The following is a 21,149-nucleotide window of genomic DNA, read 5'->3' on the forward strand; positions in this document are numbered from 1 at the left end:
TAAGTACACTACTTAATAACTTAAACATGTGAATACATGCTTCTCTTGCACAATTAATATCCAATTTGAAAAGGACTGATTTGTACAAGTTAACTGAAATAAGTCTTTCACAACATAAGCTTCAACCTACGCTGAAGCTGTCTTCATTACAACCTATTCCTCCCCCTGACTCCCTTTGTCTACTCATGCTGCCTTTGTAAGCATCCATGTTTTCCATCAGCAACAAGTCTCAGTTTCCACATCCTGTGCATGTATTCCTCAGGGATTTCTGGGAATGCATACCATCACCCAGAAGTCACTCACATCTGCACCAAACACTTTGTGTTGTCTAACCCTGAGCACATAGCAAGGCAAGTGTTCCTGTACACAGATTTCCCAGTCTGGGATGCATGGATTAAGTTTGACATTAATTCACTGAATGTATTTTCCTCTCTCCATGTCTCATGTTTTTTCTTGCATGTGATTCCTAGAGAGTTTTAAAGACAATAACAATTTCTTTCTAGTTCTTAAAACTAGAAACAGAAATCTTTGACCAGCTCTACTGGTGACTGCAGAAATAATAAAGTGAGAACAGCATCAGGCTCCTCATGGAATGAACACAGAAACAGGCAAGGAAGAGACTCATTCATAGAGTGTTTGTATGCCATTTCGCCTGGCCTGTTAATTAAAAGCTGAGGAAAAAAATCCATTAAAGACTTAACATGTCATTCACTACACAGATTTGGAACCAAAATAATAATATGAACTAAATATGCAAGGAAGTATCTGGCATTCCAAAAATAACATGCTCTGACAACCAAAGCCAGGATCCACAAGAACCAGCTGGTGAGCACTGTGTAATGCATTGCTTTTATCACAAAGCCCAGAATCAGATAAGGACACAGCCAAGATGGTTTGTCAGCAGAAGACAATACGCTCTGATAAGAGGATAATGCTAAGGTTACCACATCCCATGAGCCACTCCCCTTGGTGTTATCCCATCAGGAAGACAGACTGTAGCCACAAGGATTCCCAGAAGGCTGGAGGAAAAGACTCTTCATAAACCTCACCCAAGATTTCTGGCAGCTGAAGTAAGCACAATTCTGAACTGTGATTCTTACAGGGAATCCAGAAAACAATCTAACAATCAGTTTGTCACCACCAGTCAAAGGGAAGCCAAAAGATGAAGCAAGGATTCAGCACAGACTTCCTGATCCTCTATGATGCTTGCATCTTCGTGACTATATGTGGCTGTGAGAGTGTGAGCAAGTGAATTCTGTGAGAGTGAGAGAAATCAGTTTTGCTTCATAGCATCTTGCCTTGCCATGGAGTCCTACACCAAGCTTTGCTGCACTGTTTTACCACATCCTTGTGCCTCCAATTTCGTAACATGGCAATATTCAAAAGAACTGAGTCTCTTTCCCTCTCTGGGCCAAGACAAGAACTGGACACAATATTCCAGATGTGGCCTCACCAGGGCAGAGTAGAAGGGGAGGAGAACCTCTCTTGACCTACTAGCCACACCCCTTTAATGCCCCCCAGAATACCACTGGCCTTCTTGACCACAGGGGCACATTGCTAGCTCATGGTCATCCTCTCTACCAGGACCCCCAATTCCCACTCCTCTGCGCTCCTCTCCAACAGGTCAGCCCCCAGCCTATACTGGTCCATAGGGTAGTTCTTTCCCAGATGCAAGACTCTACACTTGCCACCCTTGTTGTAGCTCATCACATATCTCCCCACCCAACTCTCCAGCCTGTCCAGGTCTTGCTGGATGGAAGCACAGCCTGATGGGCTATCAGCCACTCCTCCCAGTTCTGTGTCATCAGCAAACTTCCTGAAAGTGCACTCTGTGCATCAGCAAGTTGCTGATGAATGTACTACACTGGTCCCAGTACTGACCCCTGAGGGACTCCACTATATACAGGCCTCCAACTAGACTCTATCCCACTGACCACAACTCTCATTTCTTTCCTTCAACCAGCTGACAATCCACCTCACCACCCGAGATCCTAAAAGCAATTAAGTGTCACAATTACTGTTGAGCAAACAGAGATGGAGCTTATGAATCATTTTAATGAATGTGTAGAACCCCCCTAAAAAAAAAGCTTACAGAACAGTTGTAGGCCCATGACTCATACAGATAGAAATCTTTTAATTAGATCTGTTCAAACTCTTGACTATAAAGGCAGAACTTCTATGCTTAAAAGGTTTGCTTTACTGAACCTTCATCAACCCCTTGCAGTCTCAGAGCAAATTTAACAGCAGATGTGGCTGATGGTTTATTTTTATGACCACATGTAATACCCAAAAGTGTTTCAAAAGCCAGGATCCTGCAACTCATTCTGTAAAATTTAAATTTGTCTTAAATCATTCCACCAAGCTGTGGGCTAAAGATTTATTTCCAAATACTCACTTTGGTGATGGTCTTTAAAATAGCAAGTCGATCTTCAGGTGGTGGCAAACCCACATAGAGCGTTTTATCCAGTCTCCCAGGACGGAGGATAGCTGGGTCAATTATATCTTAGAGAGAGGGGGGAAAGAAAAATAATTGTCCAGGAATGATATATACCCACAAGGAAAGTGTAGAGATGAGAAGGAATATATGCATACTTGTGGCATGACATTAATCTCTGAACATGAAAACAATGGACTGAAATAGAATCGTAGAATGGTTCACGCTGGAAGGAACCTTAAAGATCATCTAGTTCAAATTCTGATACAATGGCCAGGGATACCTTCCACTAGACCAGGCTGCTCAAGGCCTGTCCGACCTGGACTTGAACATCTCCAGGGAGGGGGCATTCATGACCTCCCTGGGCAACTGGTTCCAGTGTTCCACCCCACTAGCTGCTCTCATGAGACCTCACCTAGAGTACTGCACCCGGTTCTGGGGCTCCCAGCATAAGAATGACACTGAACTGCTTGAGCAGGTCCAGAGGAGGGCCACAATAATGATCAGAGGGCTGAAGCACCTCCCATATAGGGACAGACTGCAGGAGTTAGGGCTGTTCAGCCTGGAGATTCAGCCTGGAGAAGACCTTATAGTGGCCTTCCAGCACCCGAGGGGGGCCTACAAGAAAGCTGGGGAGGAAGTTTTTACAAGGGCTTGTAGTGACAGGACAAGGGGACACTTAGACTGGACATTAGGAAGAGGGTGGTGGGACACTGGAACAGGTGAACACCTCCAGGGAGGGGCAAAGTCCAGGTTGGAGGGGGCCTTGAGCAACTTGGTCTATTGAAAAGTATCCCTGCCTGTGTCGGGGGGTTGGAACTAGATGATCTTTAAGGTCCTTTCCAACCCAAACTATTCTATGAACCTCTGAATTGAAAGAAAATCCCTTGTGAGTAATCTCAAAGCATTCCATTCTGATAAGTCATAATGTTCTCTCCATATCTACTACCTCCAAACTAACCTAAACAGCAGAGATAACTAATGTTAGATACATTTCACATTGTAATGAAATTAAGGTAGTTATTATAGTCACCTCTTTCAAAGCCTATTATTATCTCTTGAGTTTTCAAATGAAACATGGAAGCACACAGCACTTCCCTTCCAAGCAGTTGTCTCAGGGAGAGTACATTTCTAGTTACATTTCCAGGGAGAATACATTGCCTAGTTAACAGGTTTCTGCCCTGTTTTTCTGATGGAGTCAATGGTGTTGACTATGTCCTTAGAAGATGGCAGTACAGCTTTCCAAATAATTTGGCAAAATTACATAAGGTGAAATTCAGAGTACATCCATTCCCTGCTGTTTTCAAAGGTTAAAAGCAGGCACCAACCTCCAGACCATTAAATATTTCAGTTTGCTACACTGCCCTTGAACTACTGCAAAATTGTATCCTCTCCATTAAATTCTATTGGAAGTATCTCTGCATGAATCCCTGCAATGTGGCATTTTATTGTCTACCTGATTAGTCACATCTGCACACAACTCTACATGGGTCTACCATGTTTAAACAAGTTTGGTGCATATCAGAAGCAATGGTATTGTGCTGAGTCCATCAACCTTTTCCCATAGTCACCTACAGCTATTTAAATTGTATTTGAGGTATACAAGATCTAGGTCCTGACATTTGTGATGTTCTGGAATGCAAGCCCAGAAGCCCCAGAAGCTTTTCTGAGACTCTAGATGAACACTGCAGTTACAACTTTGGTAATTAGAGGTGTTCAGGAGGAGACTTGAAACTTGACAGGGTGCTTGGTTGCATGGTTTAGTTGATTAGGTGGTGTTGGATGATAGGTTGGATGTGATGATCTTGAAGGTCTCTTCCAAACTGGTCTGGTCTGCTCTGGTCTATTCCATTCTATTCTAACCTATTCTATTCTACCCTATTCTATTCTACCCTACTCTAACTTTGGTCCTACAAAACAAATGAACTCCACTAAACTGACTGTAAAAGATAATAGAACATTTAAGAGCAGGTGAAATATGCATTATGCTATGCAGAAATCTAATTTCTGTGAATTAGGATGATCATGAAAGAAATGATTCCATGCCTCATATACTAGGTGTTTTTCTTAGATATTATCTTGCTTTTAATTCAGCAACATGTATAAACAGGTAGCAACATAACAAACAAAAAACCCAAACCAAAGCTGCAACTATTGTCAGAGGCTGGAGATTGTTGGGGTTATTTTTTATAGTGTTTCAAAACACATGGTTCAGGTGAACAGCTCTGGGAAACTAACATAAACTTGCTGAACAAAAATAGAACTCAGGGAAACTAGAACTAGGCCTGTGCTCTAGAGGCAAGAGGAGAAGGGGAATTCTTGCAAGAATTGCTTTTAAAAAGCTAGAGAAAAAGACCATGAATAAAAGCAGACACTGCCACAATTTACTTCAAGCTTAAGTCACTATCTGTTTATAGTGTTTCAGGGATTCCTTGTCTGTTTTCTCAGGTTACACACACTTCCTTAGATCCCACAGCAAATGTCGCTGATGCCTTTCTCTAAAGTGTTTATGAATGTTCAAAGCCTGGGGAAGTAAGAAAAGAGCAGAAAGCAGCAGTACCCAGTAGGGAAATTCACACTGATAACTAGGAAACTGGGGGAAATGAAAGACCTTAGTTAACAGTAGTGCTTGGTAGTTTTTTAACATTTAGAACCACAAAACATTAGGGGCTGGAAGGGACCTTGAAAGATCATCCAGTCCAAACCCCCTGCCAGAGCAGGATCCTCTAGAGTAGGTCACACAGGAACGCATTCAGGTTGGTTTTGAACATCTCCACAGAAGGACACTCCACAACCCCCAGTGCTCTGGCACCTTCAACAGTAAAAAAGCTTTTCCCTTACGTTCACATGGAACCTCCTATGCTCCAGCTTGCACCCACTGCCCCTTGTCCTATCATTGAACATCCTTTACAGAATCAGGGTTGGAAGGGACCTCAAGGATCACCTAGTTCCAACCCCCTTGCCACGGGCAGGGACACCTTCGCATATTTATAAACATTTGCCTGAGACTTGAGTAAGGAAGTGGAGTGAAAAAATATAATTATTCTGACCCATAAAGTTTCTAAAAGAATCATAGAATCAGCAAGGTTGGAAAAGACCTCAAAGATCATCAAGTCCAACCTGTCACCCACAACCACGTGCCTACTAGACCGTGGCACCAAGTGCCATGTCCAATCCCCTCTTGAACACCTTAAAACCAAAGACTTTCTACAAACAGAAACAGCTTTAAGTATCTGCTGCTCATACTTCACCATGTAGAAGGCTTGATAGTCTGTTACAGTGAAAAGAATTCAAGAGACAGGAAAATACTCAAAACCTTTGACTTTTGGGACCATTGGAAAAAACCAAGAACATCTCTTAATTGCTATTTTAGGTGATTTCAGACCTGAAGAAAGAGCAGGGAGGGAGGGAGGAAAGATGGCTGTAAAACCCACGACACTTGTAGATGTCAATGTTTAGCTTACTAATTAAGAGGATGCTGCAGGAATTGGAAAAGCTATGGAAAACTGAAGAGCCAGCAAGCAAGCACAGGCAGCTGCTAATAATATCAAAGACTGACAGAACATGAAGCCCAGGAAGGAAAATATAAGTGAATGGAAAAATGATTTAACATGAGACAGATGCCTCAAGGGAAAAAAAAAACACCACAGAATTAAATAGCAGAAAATTGTGAGGCTGCTTTGGATAGGGAAAAAAAATCAATGCAAGCAGCAATAAAAACCCAACAACCCTCCAATTTTTTAGTTCTCTTTTGTTCTTTTATGTTCAAAGGAGATAATCCAAAATCCAATTAAGTCAAAGGTCTTGGAAAGCATTTTACAGCAGTGGTATCAGGTACTAATTAAGACACATTTTACAGAGGTTGTTTCAGCTCACACTGTCACAAGAACAGCAGAGCAGATTAACTGCTAGGAAAAGGTCTGGATTTGAGGAGATATAATTACAAGTATAGAAAAAGTTAGTTATAGCATTCAAATATGTAAAGAAAAAGATCATTTTATTGTAGGAGAAGCAAGGACACTCAATTTCTCTTGTTAATGATTTCTTTTTCCTTACCTGGCCTGTTTGTGGCAGCCATAATGAAAACCTGCTGACGATTCTCCAGACCATCCATCTCTGTGAGCAACTGGTTGACAACTCGCACACTGGCTCCTGACTTCAAGAGGAGAAGTTTGTCACCAAAATTGAGGAAACAGTGGCCGTGTGAACATTTCAAAGTAGAAGAAACAAAAGACCTATCAGCTGCTTGCCCTGAAATGCTGCTCAATGTTTCTTTTTCACTATCTTTTTCTACTGTCGTAATTCTTCGCACGTCTCCAAACCAAATTCCTGCTACTTGAACACCTGCCACACATGTGAACATATGGCAGAGTTTTTCTTTCCCATTAAAAATACAGGAATTGCTTAAAGATATATATAGAAATACATAGGTAGATAGATAGATAAAGAAATACATATTTATAGATACTTCATAGGGAGGAGAGGCTGAGGGAGCTGGGACTGTTTAGCCTAGGGAAGAGGAGGCTCAGGGGAGAACTTATTGCTGTCTACAACTACCTGAAGGATGGCTATAGCCAGGAGGGGGTTGGTGTCTTCTACCAAGCAACCAGCACCACAAGAGGACACAGTCTCAAGCTGTGCCAGGGGAAGTTTAGACTGGAGGTGAGGAGAAAGTTCTTCACTGAGAGAGTCGTTCACCATTGGACTGTGCTGCCCAGGGAGGTGGTGGAGTCACCATCCCTGGAGGTGTTCAAGAGGGGATTGGACGTGGCACTTGGTGCCATGGTTTAGTCATGAAGTCTGTAGTGACAGGTTGGACTTGATGATCTTTGAGGTCTCTTCCAATCTTGGTGATACTGTGATATTTATTTATAGATATTTATACTGATCATTTATGCATCTACCATGTGGTGGCTTGAAATTTCCTCCCCATCATTAACTTTGCCAGCCCAGCCCAGCTGGAAGCAAATGGAAGCTGTATTTACAAGCAAAACTACAATCTACAATGGATTATGTACAAAATATACAGGAGTTACAATATTTACAGATATTTATAATTAATGAACAGCACAAGGATCCCCCCCCGGTCAAAGACCAGGGGAAGCTACTGGCTTCTCCTTCCCTGCCTACCCAGGATCCCCTGTACGAAAGGAGGAAGAGAAAGGAGCAGAGAAAATTGCTGTTAATCATAACAATGCAGCCAAGGTCAAGCAGAAGTAAGTTAGTATCTCTCCAGAGTGAAGAAGTGAGAAGAGAAGAAAGAATTGTTTTTGGTAGATATGTCTCCAAAGGGGTTGTTTAGAATTATCTTTGTTTACCTTTTAGCACCCAGTAGTGATTTATTTACATTTTACTACTTTTCTGCTCAAGTTCTGTGAAAAATTTTAAAGGCATGGCCTTAAACTACCACATACAAGAACACCCAAAACTTCTCAATGTTCAGGTTTTGAAAAAACCTCAAGTTTTTAAGGCCAGGCTGGATGGGCCTCTGAGCAACCTGATCTAGTGTGGGGTGTCCCTGCCCATGGCAGGGGGGTTGGAACTAGATGATCCTTGAGGTCCCTTCCAACCCTGACAATTCTGTGAGTCTACTCCTGTTGCTAGCACGATGCCATAAACACTGCAACAGAGATCATTTATGGATGGATACACTTTAGGACAGACTTACTTCACGGTCAGACCTCCGAGGGCACAAAGCATCAACTTCATCAAAAAATATGACACAGGGGGCTGAATTCCTGGCCCGCTGGAACACCTGACGCACAGCGCGCTCACTCTCACCAACATACTAAAGCAAAGGACAAACCACAGTCAGACATGAAGGTTTGGCTTGAAAAAACAAAATAATGAGGTCAGTGTTAAACACCATTTGAGATGGACTAGGGGGAATGGAATGAAGCTGGAGGCGGGGAGATTCAGGCTGGATGTGAGGAGGAAGTTCTTCCCCATGAGAGTGGTGAAGCCCTGGAATGGGTTGTCCAGGGAGGTGGCTGGGGCCCTGTCCCTGGAGGTGTTTAAGACCAGGCTGGATGAGGCTCTGTCCAGCCTGATCTAGTGTGGGGTGTCCCTGCCCATGGCAGGGGGGTTGGAACTAGATGATCCTTGTGGTCTCTTCCAACCCTGACTGATACTATGATACTATGCTTTGCAACCTGCTAACAAGTTTACTTCTGGTAGCAGTTCATTACATCTGTTTCCATATAGATCTGGCCCTGAATGTTGTGGTGAATGGGGTTAAATCCAGTTAGCAGCCACTTAGAAGTGGTGTTGCCCAGTGAGGTGGATCGAAATTCCCCCCCCTCAACATTAGCTTTGCCAGACCAGCCCAACTGGAAGCACATGAAAGCTGTATTCAATGTACAATGGAATGCAATGAATATGAACAAAGTATACATCAGTTACAATATTTACAGATATTTACAATTAACAAACAGGGAGGTGGTGGAGTCACCAACCCTGGAGGTGCTCAAGAAACATGTGGACATGGCACTTTGGGACATGGTTGAATGGCCATGGTGGTCTTGGGTTGAAGGTTGGACTCAATGATCTTAGCAGTCTCGTCCAACCAAAACAATTCTATGATTCTTTTCTGTGATGCCAAGATTTAAACAGGAACTAGTTGTCACAAGCTCACTTTTGACAGCTTGCAGTGTACTCAGATTTTAATAGAATTCCTACTCTCTGGAAGCATCTAACTTGCCATCATTGTGCTGATGAGAATTAACAAATAGAATCACCATTAATGACCCTGCTGTTCTTCAATTGTTCAAAAGTAAACCCAGTGAGCAACTGGAACAAAATGAACATTTTAAGTTCATACAGTAGTTGCCTGAAGTCTGGGGGTTAGTGGTGGGGAACTGAATAGTAAGTTAGAATTTCACTTTGAATGGTGAATTGCAGGGCTGGGGGTTGCCAAGTTGCAAATGCAAACCCATCTCTCTTTCCAAACAAATGTTGTTTTGCTAGAAATAGTCATAACACAGTCTCTGAATCACAAGAAGCCATTTTCTCTTCACTCCACAAAGAGGAGGGATTCCTCACTAATTTAGAGTTACATATCCTGCCTGTATCAGTACTTGAAGTACAGATGAAAAAGAAGTGTTTAGGGAAAGAATAACCCAACCCAATATTTTAGTTTCAGCTTCCACATTATTGATGAACAGGTAACTGCCACAGTCTTCCAAGATGTGGGTTGCAGCTGTCTTGCTCAGTTCAACACACTCTCTTAACTCTAAAAGTAACCACTAGTTCTATCACAACATTTCTGAGTCCAGTGCCTAAAACCCCCTCAGATTATCCAATTTTATCTGTTAACATTTACAATCTTTAGAAGAAAACCAATAACATTCAAAAACTCCCTTTGATCACCTAAAAAAATACCTTGGTTTTCAATGCTCCAATGTTGCATTGAGAAGCTAAAATGACAGGCAAAACACATTTCTGACCTTGAAAGCTGAAATCAGTTTCTGTTTGCTCCATGAAAGCTGCTGATTAGCAGTTACTCCTCACCAACCATTCTCACTGCAGATGTGAATTTGTGTTCTTTTTCCTGACCTACATAAAAAGGCAGGATGTGTGTGGTTGGTCATTTAGAAACCCTACTTCAGTCAAGAAGGCTCTGTCTGCTGAAGTAATTTAAACCACCTAAACTAGCCAGATAACTCTTTCCTTTTTACATGAACAACTTCACTGCCAAAAATTTGAGGCAGAAGTTAAACAAAGCAACTTTAGTTGCAGCATTGCCAGTTGTGTAATTATCAGGAATTCTGCTTGCCCCATGTGTTGGACAAGAATTCCATAAACAACAAAAAGCACAATGATTAATGCCTACCATATTGAGGAGTTCAGGACCTTTCACAGATATGAAGTTCAGTCCAGATTCATTTGCCACAGCCTATCAAAATAGGAAAGAGAGATATTTCCATGGTTTCTTTGGGTTTGGGCATGGAGCAATAAACAAACTTATGGGACAGAGCACAGTTATCAACTCTTCATAAAACACAGAAAACAGTACAAAGTATAATTATATGCAATTAAGAGTGAAAGAGGCAGGGAATTTAGGAAGGTGTTCTCTCCATAATGAGGCAGTGTTCCAGGGTCACTGCTCCATCCTCCTCCCCCATATTAGCTTGAAGAATCCACAATAATTAGTGGGAGTTAAAGAGATATTCACTTACATGAGATCCTTTGAAGACAAAGACAAATGACAATCTAGAAATTTGCATGACACACTGCATTTATAGGGGGAGGCCATAAGAAAGTATTTGAGGAGAAGAATAACAGAAAGTATTGTCAATAAATATAATCAATAAAAATATTTAATATAATAGACTGCAGACTACCTCCAAATATATCCATGCACTCAGAAAAATGTACACTTTGGTTACAGTGAAATATTCCTCAAATTGTGCCAGGGGAGGATTAGGTTGGGTAGTAAGAAAAATTCCATTACTCAAAGAGTGGTCAGGCATTGGAACAGGCATTGGTGGAGTCACCATCCCTGGAGGCATTCAAGAAATGTGTGGACATGGCACTTTGGGACATGGTTTAATGTCCATGGTGGTCTCACGTTGAGACTTCATTGGACATCATAATCTTTGAGGTCTTTTCCAACCAGAACAATTCTGTGATTCTATAAGTGGTTATCTAAGAGAGTTTCTTCCCATCTTGGCCACTTCCTTCTTAACCAACTTAATTCCTTCCAGTTTTGCAGTAATTCCCCCTCAATGCAAGTAAAATTGTAACTTCTTGTGAGACTAAGGAAAACCAAACAACTTTAGCACAGAGCCCCGAATTTGGTTTTCTGAAGAGGAGTGCTGCAAAAGCTCAGCTTCTGGCAGTGTCATCCAGGCTCAGCCATTCCTACAAAAACATCCACTTCAAGCAGCTTCTCCAAGAGTTTTACACATGTTTAGAAAGAGGTATTACCTTAGCTAACAGTGTTTTGCCACACCCAGGAGGCCCTGCAAGCAGGATCCCAGCTGGAGTAGTCAGGCCCAGGGCTTTGAACTGCTCTGGATTTCGCACAGGTGCCTGTAAAAGCAATTATCAGTTATCTGTGACAAAAAGCTAACAGAACACTTTTCATTTCAGTTACAGCTGGATGAAGAAATCACTCATAAATGAGTTCTTTATTCCATAAACAATTCCAAAATAATAAACAGCCAACCAGCATCTTATTATCTTGCACTGGTAAGTACCCCAAAATAGGACAAGTATCATCATTCAGAGGCAAAAATTATGTTTACCTAAATGATCATCTTAAGGTGTTAGTGTTAAGAATTTCTCTCTGGGATTGAGAGGCCAGTGAGGCTGCTTACCTTCCAGCCACATGGTCTCCAATTCTTCGTGCAGCAATAGCACAATTAAAGTTATTGGTATAAAGCTTTCAAAATATTTAAGATTCAGCAAAACCAAACACACTGAAAACTGAAAGACTGAATACAGTATGTGAAACAGGGAGTCCAGTGCAGGGTCTGATGCTGAGAGCACTTGGATATCTGTCATCTGAGGAAAGGCTGAGAGAGCTGGGGCTGCTTAGTTTGGAGTAGAGGAGGCTAGGGGGGATCTTATTAATGCTTACAAATATCTAAGGGGTGTGTGTCAGGAAGATGGAGCCAGACTCTTCTCAGTGGTCCTCAGTGACAGGACAAGAGGCAATGAGCATAAACTTGAACATAGGAAATTCCATCTAAACATGAGGAGGAACTTCATTACTTTGAGGGTGGCAGAGCAATGGAACAGGCTGCCCACAGGGGTGCTGGAATCTCAGTCTCAGGAGACTTTCAAGGCCTGCCTGGACATGTTCCAATGTGATCTGCTTCAGGTGATCCTGCTCTGGCAAGGGGGGGTTGGACTCAATCATCTTCAGAGGTCCCTTTCACACTCTATCATTCTGTGTTTCTGTGCAATGTTAAGTACATGCACCAGACTTGCAACAAATTTTGAAGTATAGAAGCCTGACTACTTTAATTGAAGATGTAAGATTTACAGTTGGTAGCAGGTTAGAACTCAAGGGCAGCACATTATACCTTGAACAACTATTAAAACCCAAACAAGCACAGTTTTATTTGCAGTCCAAAACATCTTTGGATGTTTTGGTTAATTCATACCAGTATTGCCATAGTCAGCTCCTCCCGAACGTCCTCCAGGGCTCCGATGTCTGCCCATGTCACATCAGGGATTGTGACAAAGCCTTCTCTCTTGGCAGAGGGCTGCACCGATGACAGCGCAACAATGAAATCATTCATCTCGATGCACAGCTTCTGCAGCTGCTCCTCAGGCAAGGGGTCCTGCTTCTTCAGCAAATCCAGAAGTCTTTGCAATTCATCCTTTGAGTACATGGAAAAGGAGAGAAAAAGATTGTGTACTGGATTACATTAAGAGCCCTTTTCCTTTCAAAAGGCTTTTGCACAGCAGTATTTTCTTCAGCTGTAATATTAATTACTATGAAAGAAATTATTATCTACAATACACAAAGTACAGAAAATAACATTAAAAATTAACATAAGTGGCAAAAACATTTCAGGAAAGCACTGAGCACCGTGCCATTTGTGGAAGCACTGAGCTGAGAGACTACAATCTTCATTTAGATGCTATAGGGACAGACTTATCACAAGTACTTTATCTTCATTTTGTCTTCCTACTGCTTCTCCCACAGTGATTTGGAGAAAGTTCTTTCTGTGCTGAGATTTCCAAAATACATAGATATTATGTGTGTCTATTTTTAATAAGATATTGGTCTCCAGACAAAGCCAAAACCTCTCCTGAACAGCACAATTTCAGCACACAACATACACTTCTATTCAACAAAACCTCACATCAAGTCATCAGCACAGTTCTTCAGGCTGATTAGACCTTGTTTTGTAACCAGGCCCTGATGAAGTCTGGGCAAACAGAACAGAAATACAAAGTAATGCTTTTCAGCACTGTTTCATCTTGCAGAACACAGCACCCCAGACAAGTATGTCCCAATTTCCCTTATCAGTTCTTTACTGAGGAAACTGAGAGAATAAATTATCAAAGAACTTCATACCTTCACAGCATAAATGCATCCCAGTTCTACCCAGAATGGCAGTATCAAAGCAAACTGATATTGTGCCACATGTAAAACTATACCAGGAGTTTCATTGTAAGACAGAGGCAGATCAAAACAAAGAACTAAAAAATACCAAACCACTGTCAAGTTCCCACATTCTTCCCAGAGCAGTGTATGGGAAGAGTATCACTTGCTATTTGTTGCAACTAAGACAGCTCTACAACTGAACACAAAGCAATAGAAGTGTTTTAAGCCTTCCCTCCTGAACAGAATCATTGAGAGAGCCTCTGAAATAGCAAAGGCCACTAAGTTTTGTTTACTTGGATTGTGTGAATGATTTTTAAAGGTTTTGTATGTTTATTCTTCCATTTATAAACATAATAAAAGGGGTTTAATGACAATAGCCTGTATTAGACTATGTCAACCTCCTGCCAGCAATCAAAATATGGCTCTGTTAGGATTAGACTTCCTCATTCTCAATAACCCCTTTGATCATGGTGATGTTGATAAAAGCCCCAACTACCTGCCCCTCCCAGCTTTCTTTTGGCTACATCAGGCCCCAGGAAACACTGGGAGGCCTGCAGTTTGTTACCCTAATGCAAAGGCTTGCTACAGCTTTTTACACTACTTTCTGTCAATTACAATAACCATTTTCTTTGACAGTCCTTCTACAACCAGAACCTGAGTACCATTTGGATTTAAAAGCAGCTTGTTTTATTTCTCCAGAGAAATCCTTAGGAAGCCTACACATAATGAAGGCACACAGTCCAGATTTCGAGAAGCAGGGCCAAGAATTTCTATACTAAACCAGACTTTGGCTAACTGGATCATGTCAAGAGGAGCCTGAGGCATTATAACAGGTATTCCATTGAGGGCACAGCAAACAGCCTGGTCAAAACCTCAGTCCAAGTCTGATTTTTTTTAAATGCTCCTAGAGGTGACACACTTTTGACAAGAGATATAGCCACTATTTTCATCTCTGGTCTGCTAGAAAACAACACAACACAAACAACAAAAAAGAAAATCCAAGGAAACAAACTACACTCTGTATAAAACATTAACACTTTTTAGAAAGTGTGGGGTTTGGAAGCCACTTATTCAGACCCATAAAGTGGGCTACAGGGAGCTAAGCTTCTGCATCAGGAGCTGATATTTTTAAATCTGAGTTTAATGTTACATTGGCCACGGATTGTTCAAGGAACAAATACCTTAGGAGGAAATTCTAGTTGTCTGGGAGCCTCTTCCACCATGATGTCTGTTCCTGTTCCCATGCTTTCTTCAGCTGCGTTTCCTTCACCCTGTGTGTGTTTCCTTTCCTGCTTCTCAGATGTTATGAGGACCCTGTTCACTGTGCACATAGCTGCCTCACGACACAGTGCCATCAGATCAGCACCAACGTACCCCGGAGTCAGCCGCGCTAAATGATTAAACTGAAAGGACGCCGGCAGCTTCAGTTTTCGACACAAAGTCTGAAGAATTCTAATCCAGAAGGCAGAAAGAACAACAAAATAAAGATTAATCTATGGCTTTTAAAATTTCCCTAAGAGTAGCAGTTCCTTTTTAATTAAAAAAAGCAGCAACTTTTCTGTTTTAAAATAAGAGTCATGAATCTTTGGAGTACAAAGGGCCAGTTCCACAAACCAAGGTGACTGCAGCTCAGCTTAATGCCTGCACCTCTGTATTTCCATAAGGAATGGAATAGAAGAATCTAGGCCTATTGCTTAAGGTGTGTGCTTGGGGGCATGAAGAAACAAGCTATACTTATGTTCCTAATTTAATAGTTACATGGGAGGACCAAAGACACAATTTTACCTTCCTGAACAAGAGAAAAGACATATTTGATTCCATCAGCCATACTGCTAAGCCACTTGAAAACCCCTAAGTGTATTTCTTCACACAAGAAAGGAAATTAGCCCAAATGTAGACACAGTTTCCAGGACAAAAGTCAATTCACACTAAACATCTTCACTTTTGAGGTGTGCTGATTCCTAAGCAGGGGAAGGACTTCTCAGGATCTCAGGTAGTGATAGGACTAGGGGGAATGGAATAAAGCTGGAGGTGGGGAGATTCAGGCTGGATGTGAGAAGGAGGTTCTTCACCATGAGAGTGGTGAAGCCCTGGAATGGGTTGTCCAGGGAGGTGGTCGAGGCCCTGTCCCTGGAGGTGTTTAAGACCAGACTGGATGAGGCTCTGGCCAGCCTGATCTAGTGTGGGGTGTCCCTGCCCATGGCAGGGGGGTTGGAACTAGATGATCCTTGTGGTCCCTTCCAACCCTGACTGATACTATGATAAGCACATAACAGGCACAAAGATGGCTAAACACAATTAACTACTTTCATAGAATCATAGAGTTGTTTGGGTTGGAAAAGACCTTTAAAGGTCACCTAGTCAAACTTTCAACTAGACCAGGTAAAGAGTCTGCATCCTGTAACTTCTTGCTTTTGAGGTAGCATCTAAGCACGGGCTGGCTCCTGACAGCAAATGGCCAGGATGTTCTCCTTACTTTCCTTAAATTTGTGTGTTAACTTAAGTAGTATTTCTTTATTGATAAATTAATCAGAAATAAGCTGAAACTTTATGACACATACTTTTCTCTTGCTTGTTCATCTGGGATCCCTAAACAAATTTCTCGATCAAATCTCCCAGCTCGCCTCAGTGCAGGGTCCAGTGAGTCAGGTCTGTTGGTTGCTCCAATAACAAGGACCTGGGTAGTGACAGCCACATTATTCAAGTCTAAAGAAAGGAAGGAAGGAAGTTAGTTAGTATTCATATTTACCATCTCAACTCTGCTCTGGTATCTATGGGACTTGGTTTCTGCACCCCACAATAATACTGAAATCAGCAGAGATAAACTAACCAACAGGCACACTAAATTGCTGTTCATCCTGATTTCTACTACCTAGGATTTGCATTTTGCAGAATCAGGCAAAAATAAGCATTTCAAATTACATGTGACACATTTCCCCCATTATATCTCTTTATACAATAGACAGGTTTCTATAATGCTGTACAGACCACTGCCAAAACAATGCAGTAACATCCTCTCAAATTCATTACAATCGTCCCACCATCACCCCCAGGTAAATTGTGCCAAACTATGAAAAATTATTACCACTGCCTCCACTAAAGTACCCACAAGTCTCTGTTGAAGGAAAGCAGACAGTGAGTCTGATAATGAGAAAGCTTAGCTTAGTACAGCTGCTCCTGAAACTGACCATCCATGCAAGTTAGGAACTGAGCAACAATTCTCCGCTCCATGTCCTTCGATGCCACTTCTCTTTTTGGGGTGATTGCATCAATCTCGTCAATGAAAAGGACACATGGTGCACTGGACTAGCAACAAGAAGTATTAATAATTACAGAATTGTACTGACAGTGGATTATGAAAGACATTTCTCAGATTTTCTGTAACTATTAGAATAGAATAAACCAGGTTGGAAGAGACCTTCGAGATCATCGCATCCAACCTATTATCCAACACCACCTAATCAACTAAACCATGAAACCAAGCACTCTATCAAGTCTCCTCCTAAACACCTCCAGTGATGGTGACTCCACCACCTCCCCAGGCAGCCCATTCCAAAGGGCAATCTCTCTCTTTGTGTAGAATTTCTTCCTAACCGCCAGCCTAAACCTCCCCTGGTGCAGCTTGAGACTGTGTCCTCTTGTTCTGGTGCTGGTTGCCTGGGAGAAGAGACCTGGGTGAAGAGGCCTGTCTACAACCTCCCTTCAGGTAGTTGCAGAGAGCAATGAGGTCTTCCCTGAGCCTCCTCCTCTCCCAGGCTAAGCAACCCCAGCTCCCTCAGTCAACCTACTGCAAGTCAACCTATCCTGGAACAATTCTATTAACCATTTTGGGTGCCACCAGACTACAAAACTGTGCTTAGCTGAGGCTATGCTAAGGCATGAGATTAAAAAATGTCTCTATATATTGTTTAAAATTCATATGTACCCCTATATTGCTTTACCCTGGCCTGGATCAGGAATGGTGGGGCCAGCAGGAGTGAGTGAGTGAGTGAGTGATTGTGACCCTGTACTTGGAACTGCTGAGGCCACACCTCGTATACTGGGTTCAGTTTTGGGCCCCTCACTACAAGAAAGACATTTAGGTGCTGGAGTGTGTCCAGAGAAGGCAAGAAAGCTGGTGAAGGGTCCAAGAGCACTAGAAGCACAAAGGAATATTTAAGGAAAACACTAGAATCTCCTACAAAAAAAGCCTCATTGCAAACTAGTGTTTTAAAACCCTTGCAGCCCGTTAGCAGGTAGAAGCTGCGCCATCTAGCTGCTGTTCGTATTTCTGCTGGCAGGGAGAAAAAGCTCTGAAGGTTCATAGAATGGTAGGGGATTGAAGAGACCTCTGAAGACTGTCTAGTCCAATCCACCTGCAAAAGCAGGATCACCTAGAGCAAATAACACAGGAATGCATCCAAAAAGGTTTTAAAAGTCTCTAGGGAAAGAGATTCCACAACCTCTCTGGGCATCCTGTTCCAGTGCTCTGGCACCCTCACAGTAAACAAGTTTCTCCTCACGTTGAGGTGAAACTTCTTGTGTTCCAGCTTGTATCCACTGTCCCTGGTCCTATCACCAGGCACCACTGACCATAGCATCAACTTCATCTCGACACCCACCCTTCAGATATTTATAGACGTTAATAAGATCCCCTCTCGGCCTTCTCTCCTCAAGACTGAACAGCCCCAGGTCTCAGTCTTTCTTCATAAGAGAGATGTTCAAGTCCTGCAATCATCCTCTTAGCTTGTATGATACTTGTCCCAAATTTCTTGTTTGATATCTAAACCCTTCAAGTCTTAAGTCTCTCAGGTTCACTCAAGTTCCAAGCCATACAAACCCAGCAAAAATCCCCTGTAACAACAACAACCCACAGTGAACTACTCTCACATATTTTTTCTATGAAGCTAAGCAGCTCCAAATAAGTAAATAATTCATGTTGTTCTCTTTACATGGATACCATGAACTATCTTCTGTCATGACTTCAGAACAGTCATCTTTGTGCCCCATGACAGCATGACAGTACAATGGATTTCTGGTTACAGAAGGGGAGACACTATGACTTGTGTGCAGCAGTATAAAGATTCACTCACTAATAATCAGTTGAATTCAAACCACAGCAACAAGTTCTAAATCTTTACAAAGAAAAGGACAAACAATTCATGCTGTTATTTCCAATGGGTGCCTCACCACAGCCTGCTCAAACAATTCTCTCAGTTTCTGCTCAGATTCTCCTGACACTCCAGATACAATCTCTGTTGCTGCTACTTTCAGCATTGGGAGCTCAAGTTCCTGAAAGAGACAATGAATGAGACATACAGAGATTAGAAACGTTGCCTGTCCTAGAGGACAAACGTTTTCCAATATCACAGAGACATTTAGGTTGGAAAAGACCTTTGAGATTATTGAGTCCAACCATTAACTCTACCAAGTCTACCACTAAGCCATATCCCCAAACATCACATCTACATGGGCTTTAAACACCTCCAGGGATGGCGACATACCCACCTTGCTGAGCAGCCTGTTCCGATGTGTGGTGGGTTGAAATTTCCCCCCCAGCATGAACTTTGCCAGACCAGCTCAGCTGGCAGCAAATGAAAGCTGTATTTACAGGCAAAACTACAATCTACAATGGAATGCAATGAATATGTACAAATACACAGTATTTACAGAGATTTACAATTAACAAACAACACAAGAACCCTCCTGGTCAAGAGACCAGGGAAGCTGTCTCTCTGCCCCCCCACCCCCTGTCCAAAAGGGAGAAAGGAGCAGAGAAAATTGCTGTTACACTTAACCAAAACACTTGCTCCTGATTGACCTTGGCAGCATTTAGTATCTCTTCAGAGCCACAAAGTGAGAAGAGAACTGACAAGGAGGAGGAATTGTTTTGGTACAACCAATCTTATGTCAAGCAACAGGACAAAGGGGAATGGTTTTAAGCTGAGGCTGGGTCTTCAGAATAAGTTCTTCAGCACAAGGGTGATGGGACTCTGGAATGAATTGCCCCAGAGAGGTTCTGGATGCTCCCTCATTGGAGGTGTTCAAGGCCAGGCTGGATGAAGCCTTGAGCAAGCAAGTCTAGTTGAGAGGCATCCCTGCCCATGGCAAGGAGATTGGAGTAGATCATCTTTAAGACCTCCTCCAACCTAAGCCATTCTATGATTAAAAAACTCCTCACATCTTTTTTAATTATAACATTTTAATCATAATGTCAGAAGGGTCTAACTGACATTTAAGGAATAAACATCAGTATTTTCTTTCCAAGATAAAATCTGCACTACATAAATTCATCATTTACACACATTTAAATTTAAGGTTATGATCTCTGACATTTAAGGAACAACTGTGTTAAAGAAATGGTCATGTGTATCACTGAACAGCCCTAAATAGAGCCTAGATTTACATCCAAACCAGGCACAGGGCTGCACAGCAGCCTCACCACACACCAAACTACAAAGACCAATAATGTCATATGCTCTGAAATCATTAGTTTGGAATAGGCAAGGAAACACCCAGTTTTGAAACTCAGAAATCACTGTTTAACAGATGCCACCCAACAGAACCAGTGTAATGCCTCATAAAAGGTGGGAAAGCTGAATCCAGACTTTAGAACAGAACACTATGGCAAATTTAACCATGAGGATCTTCCATTTATAGCCTTCTCAATACCCACACCTTTGAGTCCTGGTAGACAGCAAAGGACATGCTGGACATTCTTGTGGGCAAGAAGGCCAATGGTATCCTTGGGTGCATTAAGAAGAGCGTGGCCAGCAGGTCAAGGGAGATTCCCCTCTCCTTCTACTCTGCCCTGGTGAGACCAGATCTGGAGTATTGTTTTCAGTGATACACTAGAGAGTGGCCAAGAGATGATGGTTAAGGGACTGGAACATCTGCCTGATGACAGATGGGGCTCTTTAGCCTGGAAAAGAGCAGGCTGAGAGGGTATCTTATCAATGCCTACAAATATGTGAAGGGTGTGTATCCAGAAGAATATGCTAGTGTCTTGTCCTGTGACAGGGCACGGGGCAGTGGATACAAACTGGGACACAGAAAGTTCCACCTCAATATAAGAAAAAAAAAAAGAGCAGAACTGGAACAGACTGCCCCAAAAGGTTGTGGTGTCTCCTTGTCTAGAGGCTTTTAAGACCCATCTGGATGTGCTCCTGTGTGATCTGCTCTAGGTGACCCTTCTTTGGCAGCCGGGTCAGAGACTTATTTTCAGAGGTCCCTTCCAACCCCTCTACCTTTCTAGTGATTGCTGTTCTGGTAACAACTCAAAAGAATTAGGTCAAACATAAAACATTATGTTCCCTCTTGACATATGAGAGTCCATCAAGCATAGATTCAGACAGAATTCAAATGATGGAAGTGAAGATGAATGTATTTTAGACTAAGATAGGAAGGAAAGAGATAAAAAGAGGAAAAGATCTAGTCTACCATCAAGAGGACTATTTTTTTTCCCTCTCTAAATACAAATCAGAAGAAGAAACTGTCAATGTAAATCCATCTCACCCCAGCAATTGCCTGTGCAAGCAGTGTCTTTCCACATCCTGGTGGTCCATGTAAAAGAAAACCACGAGGTGGAACCACACCTAACTGGTTATAGACTTCGGGGTGACGGAGATGAATGAGCATCTTGCATATTTCCTGTTAATGACGAGGAGACCT

At 42.2% G+C, this 21,149-nt stretch overlaps 1 protein-coding gene and 1 long non-coding RNA gene across 2 annotated transcripts in view; one reads left to right on the forward strand and one right to left on the reverse strand.

Moving 5' to 3' along the window:
* NVL (nuclear VCP like) overlaps window positions 1-21,149 on the reverse strand; it is a 36,510-nt gene that overhangs the window by 7,109 nt on the left and 8,252 nt on the right. The window contains exons 9-19 of the mRNA XM_068153548.1: window positions 20,994-21,128; window positions 18,669-18,770; window positions 16,688-16,805; window positions 16,061-16,205; window positions 14,681-14,951; window positions 12,547-12,765; window positions 11,363-11,467; window positions 10,266-10,328; window positions 8,103-8,222; window positions 6,491-6,590; window positions 2,396-2,502 (exon numbers count right to left, since the gene is read on the reverse strand). Of these exons, the coding sequence (XP_068009649.1) occupies window positions 2,396-2,502; window positions 6,491-6,590; window positions 8,103-8,222; window positions 10,266-10,328; window positions 11,363-11,467; window positions 12,547-12,765; window positions 14,681-14,951; window positions 16,061-16,205; window positions 16,688-16,805; window positions 18,669-18,770; window positions 20,994-21,128 (1,485 nt within the window). The remainder of the gene's footprint in view (window positions 1-2,395; window positions 2,503-6,490; window positions 6,591-8,102; window positions 8,223-10,265; window positions 10,329-11,362; window positions 11,468-12,546; window positions 12,766-14,680; window positions 14,952-16,060; window positions 16,206-16,687; window positions 16,806-18,668; window positions 18,771-20,993; window positions 21,129-21,149) is intronic.
* LOC137448737 (uncharacterized) lies at window positions 7,748-14,887 on the forward strand. Its single transcript, XR_010989208.1, has 4 exons — window positions 7,748-8,285; window positions 11,528-11,626; window positions 14,199-14,332; window positions 14,800-14,887. It is a non-coding gene; the product is annotated as an uncharacterized lncRNA (long non-coding RNA).

The sequence above is a fragment of the Melanerpes formicivorus genome, unplaced genomic scaffold (assembly GCF_026170545.1).
Source record: "Melanerpes formicivorus ecotype bairdi unplaced genomic scaffold, bMelFor1.0.p_v2 SCAF_26, whole genome shotgun sequence".
Lineage (NCBI taxonomy): Eukaryota > Metazoa > Chordata > Aves > Piciformes > Picidae > Melanerpes > Melanerpes formicivorus.